General features: G+C 36.2%; 1 protein-coding gene across 12 annotated transcripts in view; it reads left to right on the forward strand.

Annotated features, from left to right (window-relative positions):
- The window catches only part of CHD9 (chromodomain helicase DNA binding protein 9), an 85,658-nt gene that overhangs the window by 36,065 nt on the left and 36,964 nt on the right, over window positions 1-12,629 (forward strand). For all 12 annotated transcript variants that reach the window (XM_032195926.1, XM_032195928.1, XM_032195929.1 and 9 more), the window contains 6 exons: window positions 5,687-5,798; window positions 9,273-9,419; window positions 10,797-10,865; window positions 10,952-11,007; window positions 11,579-11,696; window positions 12,214-12,300. In XM_032195926.1, the coding sequence (XP_032051817.1) occupies window positions 5,687-5,798; window positions 9,273-9,419; window positions 10,797-10,865; window positions 10,952-11,007; window positions 11,579-11,696; window positions 12,214-12,300 (589 nt within the window). The remainder of the gene's footprint in view (window positions 1-5,686; window positions 5,799-9,272; window positions 9,420-10,796; window positions 10,866-10,951; window positions 11,008-11,578; window positions 11,697-12,213; window positions 12,301-12,629) is intronic.

Consider the following 12,629-nt stretch of genomic DNA (forward strand, 5'->3'; position numbering starts at 1 on the left):
TTTATTTCTAAAGGTTCCGATTAAGGTTTTTTATCCTCTGACCCGTTGAAGTCAAAGAAACGAGACTTGTTCATTTCAGTCCTCTGGTTTAGAAATAGAATCAATAATTAGTAAAGCTTTGATGCTGTAAGCATTGCTGAAGATAAATGACTAAATTCCTTTATTACCAAAAGTGTCATAAGTGTATGACAAATTATTAGCAGTATAAGGATGCATGTATAATGTATTTAGTATTACCAGATATGGAAATGGTTATCTTTGGGTGTTCATTACTGATAAAGCTAATTGTTTAAAAATTAAGTTACTTTAGTGGTTTCTCAGGACTGCAGAACTGCTTCTCATGTACTGTTGATTTAGCAAAGCATATTGAGTTTTAGAAATCTAAATACTTAATATTTTTGCATAGAACTTGTATGTATTTACAAGCATTTGAGCTGCTTATGATTCCAGTTCTTCCATTTACGGTGATACATATTTAAACTCGAAAGTCTACCTTCAGCATTTTACGTAAAGGATAGAAGAATTAGGAATTTGTGAACGTTCTGTTGTTCAAGAAAGTAGATTGGCATTTAGATTTATAGCTCTCAATGTACTCCCACCTACTCAAACACAAAATTAAATATCATGGTCCTGATTAAAAGCAGTAGCTCAGCAATAGTGATATAAAGGGCAATATCATTAGACTATATTTAGGATTTTTTTAATCATGAGGTCATTTTTTATTTGTTTTCAAATAAATAACTAAATAAATTTCCCCAAACCATAGAAATTAGATTTACAAAAGTTCAGTTGGGGGTCATAGCCCATAAGTTCAAAACTGTTTCCCGTTACCAGAAATGGGTGTATCGTTCCATGTGCTAAAAAGGACAGTGTTGAAGCTTTTTGTATTAACCCTTAAATTGCATAATAATGAATCCAGGAAGTCCTACATGATCCTATTCACATAGTAAATATGGTTATTGCCTTAAAATGGGTCTCAGATGTACTTTTTACAGTACAGAGCCTTTTTAGGACCCAAGACCCTGGTAGAAAAATCTTTACATTATCACTTGTTGATATGGTACTGTCCAGAGGGTTTGAATCCTTTCTAAACTCAGCAGCAGGAGATGTGGGGATGGAAAAGAAAACGGAAGTGATTCACCTATTAGCTGATCCTGCATCATTTAAGGTTAAATGCAAGAACTTGAAGTCAATTTCCTAGAAAGTAGACATTGTCAATTGTCTTGTATGTTTTATATAAGTCGGGAAATGCAGGCTGTATGATCTATGCTCAAGTAGAGGAGATGTCACTGAATGTCTTTGTTCCGTCAGATCATAACCCTCTTTTTTCGTGACTAGAAATCACACACATTTCAGATTCGATCATCTTCCTGGGATGTGTTTGCATTGAGCTGTGACTCATTGGCGTAGTTTTCTCTGCTCCCAAACTCTAGTTTTGATGCACCAGTTGGGTTTAAGTGACAGAATCTGAAGTCTGCTAACCTACTACGAAGTATTTGAATGCCAAACAATATGGTCTTATTAACAACAACAAAAAAACAACACACTTGTTTTTTCTCTTGCATTATTATTCCAGTTCTGTCTGAGCTTGAAATGGCTGCCTGTTCCAAGTAAGACTAGATGAGTGTTTTAAAAATCTGTCTCCAATTCAAAAGTTACTAATTGGAGACATATTTGGAGGAGACAGTGGCTAATATTAAGGTGTTGATATTATTTATTAAACATGTTAAAAGGATGAGAGCAACTGTTTTCATACCATCAATATACTTCTCATTTTAAGAGGATATGCTATCTTGTCAAGGAAATACCTGCTTTCTGTTTTGCCAATAAATTGGATTTTTAGCTAAGTTTTTGGTGATAAACACTAATGATGTAGATAAACAGCATTTTATTACTCATGAGTTAATAAAATGCTTCGACTGCAAATGAAGTATTTGGGAGGTGGCTGTTCGGATACTAATGATTAGTTATTTAGTGTTTCTTGGTTTTGAGAAAACAGAACTGAAATGATACTTTAAAAGTCAGCAATATCTTTCTGTTTCTTACACCCCTAATACAAATTTGCTGTTTTCCTTTTTTTTCCTCTATCATACTTGCTCACATTCAATATTTTGAAGGCCTTGAGATTTGTTCTCATAATTTTAAAGCTGTTAAAAGTGCTGACAGCTCTTCCATCACGTTCTTCTGCTATTAAACAGGAGGAATGGACCAGATTCTAATTAGCTCTTAATTTATAGGAAAGTAGTTACACTGTCCAGAGATTTGTTCCTCAAATAGTGGTTCCTGGTGCTCTTGCTGATGGCTTCTGTTAGTTTTGAGACCTAAGTCAAGAGTTATGTGCTAGGGATCAAGAGTAATACTGGCTCCTCAGATGGCTTCTTTCTAATCTCTTCCGTTTGTATACATTGCTCAACATTTTTGGTTTACTTTGAAGATACAGAAGAAAAAAAAACACGTTGAAGCAAACTACAGTATTTCTAGATGTTATGTAATCAGATTTTAAGTTTAAGAAGGCGAGAAAAAATGAAATTGGAATGGAGTCGAGTGGCATTATTTATTCTGTGTCTACAGTGTGCTGCTTCCTTTTCATAGAAACAGAATAGATAGTTTCTGTTCAGAACAGTTTGTTTCAGCATGGAAAAAGGGATTTTAGCCAAGGATCTTTATGCTTTCCTGCAGAAATCTATAAACTGGCAAGGCAACTTGCTCTGTCAATGAAAAAATTTCACAGAATTGATCCAGTTTACAAGCTTCTGAAAGTCATTGTTTTCACATAGCAGATTTTTTTAGAAGTTTTTGGCCAAAATATGAGCAGATTGCATTTTTACTAAGAGAAACGCATGACTTCAGCACCATACTGTCATTCAGCAACTTTTGATAGCAAAGTGCATGGTAGTTCTGGGCACTGGATCAGAAGGAAGTGAAACTGCAATTATTCCTCATTGGCATCGTATCCACATGGAGGATGAAACGTTCTGATCAGTAATGTGTAAAGATAATGTTAAGAAAATTTCAGGGAGATGCATGTGAAGAAAAGTACCGAGGGTAGGGAATACAAGATTAAGAGAAGATAACAGCTGATGGACAAGTGGAATATTTATAAGACTGCAGGGACAGGTCAAGAGGTAAGCACACAGGGAGACCAAAACTACAGAGAAGGAAGTGAAAAATGTGCAGGAAAAGATGTAGAGAAGTCTGTAATCCCCAAACAAGCCCATGTTCTAAAGCTGGATATCTGCTATTCCGTGGATAACACTAGAAGCTGTAGGAAAATGGTCATGGCCTTCCATCACACTGTGCTGCTTGAACCCAAAAGGAGCCTGAACCTAGAATGTTAGGCACTAGGGTATGAAACAAGGATGAACCTAGTTGCACAGGTACAAATGTTTAACGTGGCAGCATGCATTTAGGAAATATTTTAACTCACTGTTACGTAAAAAGAGTCCAGATTTGGATTAGGTTGGCCAGAGAGGTATCAGCTGTGGAGATGGGCAGTGCTTGGCAGGGCAAGGTCCCGTCTGCCCATGGCTTTGAGCAGGAATTGGACCAAATGTTCTGCCAAGACCCTGTCCAGCTCCACTTGTATTCAGCACTTAGTTAATGAAAAAATTTGTATTGGAGAAAAATAATAATCTACAAATTATGAGTTCATTAGTCTGAATACATTCTATGTCCGGTATTTCAGTGAAAAGATCAGCAAGGAACAGCTAGAGATGAGCCCAGTGTGGTCCACTTACTGGTAGCAGAAGGGCAAAGCTTAGAATAGTGCCTGGCCAGGTCTGCCCGGAGTCTCAGCTAGCCTGGTATTCCGTCTCCAGCCACGGTCAGAAGCAGATGCGACAGGCAGGATTCAGGAGCAGGAGAAGCATTCCCAATGCTTCTTCGTGTTTTCCCAAACTCCAAATGTGCAGCTCAAGAACTTGTTGGGGTAGGGATGGTTTTGTCAGTTTGCTGGTCTTCCAACAAATTCTATCCCACCAGTTTGTCATATTTCCCTTTAAATCAGTGGTAAATGGTAGTATCTGCAACTCGGTATAACTAGGTTCAGCAAGTCAGTTGGTGTGCCTTGCCAATACCACTTCCAAAAATATTAGCTAATTGGGCACGGTAGCTGATAAGTGCTGATATAACACCTTTAAATTCTACAAAAGAAAGTGAGATTAAAAAGGAAGGAAGTGGTTTATCCAAGCCTACCTCCAGAAAGAAGCATATTTAACAAATATCTGAGGATCCAACAGTATCAATACATAAATAAACTCCTCATTAGAGATGGAAAAGCAATGGAAAAATCCAAGAGCCAGTTCTCATATACAGTGGGGAAAACCATTGTATTCATTGTTGAAATTATTTCCAGCAATTATGATAAGTGTTTTCTAAATACCAAGCTGAGGATGCCTAATGAAAAGCAAGGACTTGAAGACCAAGATTTCCCTCTGAGCAGGCAGCTCTGTGATCACGCTCATTGCAATGTAATTTCATTGCGCGTTTTCCAGTGCTGTTCAGTTCATAATGAAACAAAAAAAAACGGGAGTGGAAAATATTTTCTTTATTTTTTTGGACACTTCCAAAAAAGAAAACCCAAAACACATGAGATAAGTGTTTCAACCACCACCGCATTCTCATCAGTGTTTTTTCAGGTGGCCAATGTATTGGATGCTACTTTGGCATAAAATAACTTGAATTGTCTGTCTAAAAGCTATTGTCAGCCATTTAATTTGTGCCGTAAATAGCAGAGACGTGTGTGCCGGAACAGTTGTCTCTTTCTCTGGTACACAGAGCTGATGATCAGATACTATGTGAAATATGTGTTTTAGGACAGATTTTTATGTCTGTGTTTTTGGGTAGTTTGTAATCATTCTGTGATTATTCCACTGAAAACATATTTGAAGACTAGTGTTTGGCACATCTCAAATATGAAAAAAGAAATATTTTGACACCTTTTAAATACAAACAAATTAGATGACATTGGTACCATAATTTGTAGTATAACCTTTAAAGCTCAACTGAGAAATAATTGGTGCTTTTCATTAGAATTTAGCCAATTTCTTCAGCGCAGTGTTGGCTCTCAGAGTATACTGAGTTCTTAGAGGAGACAAAACTACTGGGGCTTGAATACAGCTTCTTTTTAATTTTCTTAAAGGCAAAAAGGATGCGTGTAATTCTCTCACTTTCACCATTAAATGACTAGATTAAGCATACAAGCTTTGCAAGTCAGACAGCTTTGAATTGTTTTAGATTGTTGTCACTAGCTAATCTATTAAATATTGATAAGAAAAGATACAGTTTACAATGAGAAGTTATTTGCAGCAAGTTATTTACTGTCATCACCTGCAGATGATAGGTATGCCCGTTTTTGTCTGGATAATTTACCATTGTCAGTTAGTTTAAATGTTAGATTTTACATTTCAGTTATTCATTTATAGATATAAAGTATTTGATAGAGGATAACTGCTTTCTTGTAGAGAAACCCAGACACATGAGTAGAAAATACCTAGTGTCAAATTGTAGCTTTTTGTTTTGAGAAGTATTTTTCCTTTTTAAGGGCGTGGTGCTTCCTTATTTTTATAGTAACGAGTAATGGAATTGCTAATCTGTGGCATTGTTTTTACTCTTGAAGGTAAGTAAACTTAGTATATAGCATTCACTTTTTTTTTTTCTTTTTCTTTTTTTTTTTTTTCCCTAACAGAAAGCTAATCATCACACTGGGTAAGAAGCAGAAAAGAAAAAATGAATCTTCAGATGAGTTGTCTGATGCTAAGCAGACTCCGCAGCGGCCAGTGAAAGATGAAGACTCACAGGTAAGCAGTCAGGGTTTTTCTCTTTAATTTGTATGTGCTCTTATGTCTATAGGCTTTCTTTTTCCTGTCTCTTCAAAGAATTATATTTCTGTTGGTATCATGAGTTACTGTCTTTCTCTCTCTCTGTAATATGTGTCTCTCATAGATACAATCCTCACATTATCGTCTACTTTTCCCTTTTTGAAATAAGAGAATCCTGTAGGTTGGAGTCCCTCTGTAGTAATGGGACATCAATGTCCTGCTTGCATCTGCTGCATTTCAGTACAGAAGTGTGTAGATTTGAGACTGTAAGTACTCATCTATTGAGTTGGCTGTTAGACCTGATGCCTACTGTGGGTGACATTGTCATAAGAAGGGGAGAATGTGGTAACTGCCCAATAGAAGGGGCATTTATCAGTCATACCGGTTCTTGGAGAACATTTAAAAGGCCTGTGGCAAACTTTGCGCTTTTTCTGAGCACTGCTTCTGTAGAAACTGAAGAATTACTTTTTTACAGTGTTGGATCAGAAGGAGCTATGCTCAGTGTGCTGGCAGGCTCTAGTTGCTTCTGAAATGCACCTGAAGGAAGTGCAGGATTGAGAACTGAAGGGGTGGGGTCATTCTCTCCTGGCATCTCTCCCTTGTAACTTTTCTGTCTTCATTTTTTAATAGATTGCCCTGGTATAGTCATTTGATCATTTACAAACTTTATGCACAAAGAAATATGAACTGTGTAAGAGATAGTACCCTATTTATATGCAGATTAGTAACAGAATTGCAACTCTGTTCCTTTGGGTGGACAGCATTAAAACCTAAGATTTCATTCTGAAGATGCACAGGTTTTTATTCTGTAGCAATTTCATTGAAGGGGATGTAATCAATATTCATAATAAGTTGCTGAGTAAAAATTAATTGCGTGATCTGATGACAATGTCAGAAAATAATCATGAATTGCAGAGCTGACCTTTAGTATTTTGCAGATGATAATGCTGGGGAAAAGAGGATCCAAAGCCATTTCCAAGAATGGCTTTTTATTAATTTAAATGATGAAGTGCCCTAGGTAAAGGTTACCTGGAAGAGACTGTGGAATGATTTATTCCTCAGGGTATTTGTCTTGGTGTGGAAGGCCTATTTAGCAGACTTGAGAGGAGGTGAAAGGTTTCATGGTTCTGAAGTACTGCAACTTACCAACAGAGTTCTGTAAACACATGAATATAATCCTTTGGGTCAACAACTTTAATACAAAAGACTGAAGTTCATTCCTTTTTGGTTATTGTTTTGGAAGGTTTTTTTAGCTATTTGATTTTTGGTATTAAATGATCCTTGTATGAAGGGAACAGAGCGTGGAGACACTGACGGGTGGAATGGGACAGCAAAAAGTCATGCTGCAGAATGTCACGTAACACTGCTCTGCCTACATACAAGAGTTAGGGAGCATAACAGGAAAGACATCCGTTGCTTTACTTAAGTCTCTGCTTTAATTCATTCTCCGTTAAATATTTGAACGTGATTTTCTTTTCCTGTTGCAAGTAGCTTTCTATTTTAACCCAGGTGGGGAAGGTTAGTGTATTTTTAGGTAATTTGCCCTAATTCATTTGGTATGTTTAGTTTCTCAGTAAGTGTATTCCTTTAGTATGTTGATTTATGTGTTGGAAAAATGTTCAGTACTACTTTATTTTGTTCCTTGTATCATTTTTATGACCATACTTCTCAGCACAGGGAAGTATACAGCCTCTTTCAAACAAAAGAGGTTATATAAATACTTTGGAGAATGTAGGTTTGTAGATGTTTTGTTAATCATTTTATAAATTCAGAAAAGACATACTGAAAAGGATTGAAAATACATTTTAATGACTCAATAACTTAAATAAAATATCAACGACGACTTAATGAGTAAAACTTGAACCTAGTTCTTAACCCTTTTGTTCTTAATTCGTGCATCATTTTGCATTGCTTCTATTAACTAGCCATTTGTATAAAAGCTTGCCTACTTTCTTCAAAGTATTGTTGATTTAAACTATACGGTCACATTCTTAGAGTCTGTTTAAACCTGAAGTTTATTTTTGCCTCAAACTACCCCCCATGCACACTTAGTATCAATGAATAGCTAGTCTGGTTGTTTTTCTCGTGGCAAGTTGACTGTTTTATGCACATTTAGTTTCTACGGAAGAATGGTCGGATGCTCATTCTTTGATGTTTACTGTATTGTATATATTTTACAACTTCTACCTTACTAAAATACTTCTCAAATAGTTGTTAAAGTATAGAAACGTCTTTTACCAGAGAGCAGCCAGACCAAGGCTTGAGTTTAACAGTCAGGAAGAAAGTTCCTGTGCTGCAATCGTACCGTTGCTTCATTTCTGCTCTGGAGAGGCCAGCATGACCACAGGATGTTGGGGTTTGGTCTATCCACAACTTTTTCTTTTCCAGCTGGTTACTGCAGTATACTGCAACCAGCAGTGGCTTTTCCTAAACAACAATATGCTTTCTGTGTAGCTCAGTATAGTAAATTTTATTAATGTAAGCTCTTCTACATAGATTTTATTTGTGATGATGAGTTCTTTAAAGCAGATCGCAATGTTTTCAAATGTTAGTGGCTGTATGTTAACTGACTGTCATGATCCTGCTATCACTATTTATGCAGTAGGTTTACAAGTCAATCATAGGATTGACTTTTGTTTAGGACACTTGCAGTGTCCTATAAATTTGTGCTATGGGGGAAGGAAAGGATACCTGAAGGTAATCTAAGTTTTTGACGCTTAAACAGAGACATGAGAAGAAATTGCTGTCCTAGACAGTATTTCTTTAATATAATATAACATTATTTCTCCAGCTGGAGCTTGTTGTCCTCAGCTGAAACAAGAGTGGAAGATAGCAAAAAAGCTGAGTAGGCAAAATGCTGCGATAAATAGGTTTGATCAAGGTGGAGGAGAAAGCAGAAAAATGAATAAAGAAACAAGCTATTAACAATCAAATCAGGGTTGATCAACAATTTGACCAACAACATCTAATAATCTTTCCTCTTACTGTTTTTGAATATCTTCTTAATTTTCATATTACAGTTGTTTAACAGAGAAAGCATATTTTGCATCTTTCACTGAGATTCTTGAATTAGACAAGAACATACAGCTGTTCCGCTGTTTACTGTTTCAACTGCTGTTGAAATACTGATGCTTTCTTAAGGGAGATCTATTATGTGTCAGTTTAGTTCACCCACCCTCAAATTACTGATCTGTGTTTGCTTGTGAATGCTAAAAATAAAAGCATCAAATGTTCCTGTGAAAAGCATTAGGGAAAAAAAAAAAAGTCTAATTGGTCCAAAATAGGATTTGGCTACTTCTTTACCCTGTGGTTCACATGCTTGATGTATTCCATCAGATTTTGTCCACTGATTTTAGATAGAGCTGAAGTATTGCTTAAAGAACCCTGAAAATTGCAGTTTGTGTTGAAGGAAGTTTTTGGTAAAGCCTCTTAGTTTTATTCTACTCCATGCAGAAGAGAAGATCAAATCGTCAAGTTAAACGGAAAAAGTATGCTGAAGAAGGAGAAGGAAAGCAGTCAGAAGAAGAAGCTAAAGTTTCTGTGAAAATGAAAAAGAATTCAGCTCCTTTACCTGCTGAACAGCCTTTACAGTTATTTGTGGTAAGTAAAATCTACCTTGGTCAGTAGTAGGAACTGCCCAGTTGTCTCAAGGAGTTCAGTGAATAAAGCTCAGAATTATCATTACTAATCTGCAGTTCATTCAATGTGACATCTTGCCAAGGTCTTAAGAATTGAAATAAATGACTTAGAGCCATTTTCTTTTTCTGTTAAAAGCATTTGCTGACTTAACAGAAGTTAGGGATAAGCATAAAGGTAAGACAAAGGATAGGTATGGCTGGAGTAATGTGCTGTGCTTTGTTGGTACAGGATAAAGCTGTGCACTACTGTTATCATGACTTCCCAAAATATAAAATTAGTTGAGCCTACGGGGACCTCCGCTTAGCAAGATTTTAAGAAGGGTGCTCCTTTCCTTCCTCATTCTCCCCTCAGGTTCACACTTCAGTGTTTAACTTGTGCCAATTCTGGTACTTGAACTTGGTGTTGAACAATTCCAGGTAAATAAAGTGGCAGGATATACATTTTACAAAAGTGTTCTTGAGACAATTGAAAGAATGTCCAAGCTGTAAGGGAGATGCTGTGGTTGGGAACAAGTCGGACAGGAGGGAGGTTGACCTTATTGGAAGCAACCTTTAAACATGGGCTCACTGTCTCTGGGACCACAGCTTGAGTGTTGGCAGAGCTAAATAATCCACTGTCTGTCGCACACCTAAGCCCTGCTGGAATTCACAGGCATGACCTTGTCTGTCTGATTCCACAGCATAGTTCTGCTATCTGTGTTTAGAGTAAATCTATGCTTGACATATTATGCTACAAGGTTTTCATTTTACTAATTTTTTTAACCTGTCTACTAGAGTTCTTGCTTCTCCATCTCTGTGTAATGAAGCTCAGGTTATCAGATTAATTTAACAGGGCACACACAGTGAGTCTGTGTCTGGAAATCACCATTGCTTGCACAGTGAGTGTGTATGGCAGGTGAGCACTGAGTCGTCTGGTCTTTGGAAGATGAACTGAACTTTTACTTATATTTCTCTCTGGATAGATATTGGCCTTCCTTTTAAGATAAACATCTGGCAGTTAACCTCCTGCATCCTAAGAAAAATATTTTGGTTTAGTATGGGAACATATTTTCTTGGCCTAAATAGTAGTAATCAAATACTAATATTAAATAACATAATGACAACCATACTCATCTGCTTTTGCCTTTCCATTTAATCTATGTTAAAGGAGTAATATTCATCGTACTTTAAATTTGTCTGCCAGTATGGTAGAGACTGCTACTGATAAAGTTCCTATTTACCCTTGCTGTTGATCTTTTAACAAGCCATTGGTGCTGATGAAACCTTTAAGCCTGATCAGCTTGAAGAGAGAGCATTTACTGCTATTTATAATGATGTCATGGGTTTTCTACGTTTATAGGAGAATCCAAGTGAAGAAGATGCAGCAATTGTAGACAAAATCTTATCCTCTAGGATAATAAAGAAAGAAGTAAGTGATTGTCATTGGATGAAATTGCATATTTGAAAATGGGTTTTGCTTCATCATTTTACAATTCTCTGAAATTTCCTTTCTAGATATCTGCTGGGATGACTGTAGAAACAGAAGAGTTTTTTGTAAAATATAAGAACTAGTAAGTATTAGAGTTGTTTCACTGGAGCTGTTGACTATAGTATGGACCATATTCATCTACAAAAGTTTTGTGTTATTTGGAGATTACTTGTCATTGTTTTTTTGTCTTTTTCACATTTTTCTTTGTAAACTTAAAATTTTACGTTTTTTTTTTTTATTTTACCTGTGTGACTAATTTTATTAGATTCTTGCTGATAAATGTAACTTAAGCGTTTCTGGATTCACGTGTTTTTGGAGTGTCAGGTACTCTAAAAGACCTTTATTTAACTTCATTTAAGTTCATGTTAAATGGCCATGCTTTTCTTCTCAGATCACTTGAAAGAGATTTAGGAATCCATAGAGTTCTTTGGATCTTAGAACAAAAATATGCCACCTTAACTAGATGCTTTAATATGATTATTCGGAAGAAAAAATCTTTAATCTTTACAGTGAATTCTGTCTTAAATGGTAAAATAGTCTCTTATTTGAGTGAAATTCTGGTTTATAAACTATATTATTTGAACTGTGTGTTAAAAATAGATAGTAAGCTTTGGCTTACACTAATATATTAATGTTAATCTTTGTAATTTTAGCTCTTATCTCCACTGTGAGTGGGCCACAGAACAGCAGCTTTTAAAGGATAAGAGAATCCAGCAGAAAATAAAACGGTTCAAACTAAGGCAAGCACAAAGAGCTCACTTTTTTGCAGATGTGAGTATGAAATATGCAATTAAAATAAGCTGCTTTTTTCCTTGTCAAAATTGTGATTAATATTAGTTTTTAAAATACAAGAACTGAATGCTGAAAAGTGAATTTTAGCCATCACGACTGGGTGTTGGGTTGCAGCAGGAGGTGGCTTGTTTAACATAATTCTAAGAGCAACTCTCCTGGAGTCACTGAGCTAACCTGACTTGCATGTTTTAAATAGAGGATTATTTGGGTTACTACTTAAGTGATAAGGAGGGAAGGGATATTTTAGTGTGGCGAGGTTCTCTGCTTCCAAGAGAGCACTTCATGCCTAAATGAATCTGCGTAATGCCAGATCCTTCTTCAGTGCCAGTTGTCTCTTGAAAAGGGTGAGGGCAGGGTGGAGTTGCAAAAGCCTCATTAGTCCATAACTATGGCATTCATACATACCCGATCGGATTTTGTGTATGATGGGACCAAGTCTCAGCATGTGCCATCTTTTTTTGGCCTCTCAACTAATTTTATTAATCTTGCATTGCAGATGGAAGAAGAACCTTTTAATCCTGACTATGTTGAAGTAGACCGGGTATTAGAAGTCTCTCTTTGTGAAGATAAGGACACTGGTGAGGTAAATATATCCTAAAGCAAATCTAGAAGGTGCACCTCTGATAATTGTATTTCTAGCAGGTTTTGGGGTAACATTTTCATGATTTTAAGCTTTGAAGATATATTTAATGAGCCATGTCAATCTTGTCATTTCCTATGCTAGTCGTGTTTTTTTTTTTTTGAAATAGAAATCACAAAGTGCAATGGCTTCTCTTTTTATTAGTATTAATATATAAGAGTAAATAAAGCTTAGGTGGTTATTAATATAAATGCAAGTTTTGGTAAGAACCATGTGAGTTCAGACAAAAGACTGATCCCATGCACAGTCCTGCCTCTGATAGTGATGAGGGA

The sequence above is a fragment of the Aythya fuligula genome, chromosome 12, assembly GCF_009819795.1.
Source record: "Aythya fuligula isolate bAytFul2 chromosome 12, bAytFul2.pri, whole genome shotgun sequence".
Lineage (NCBI taxonomy): Eukaryota > Metazoa > Chordata > Aves > Anseriformes > Anatidae > Aythya > Aythya fuligula.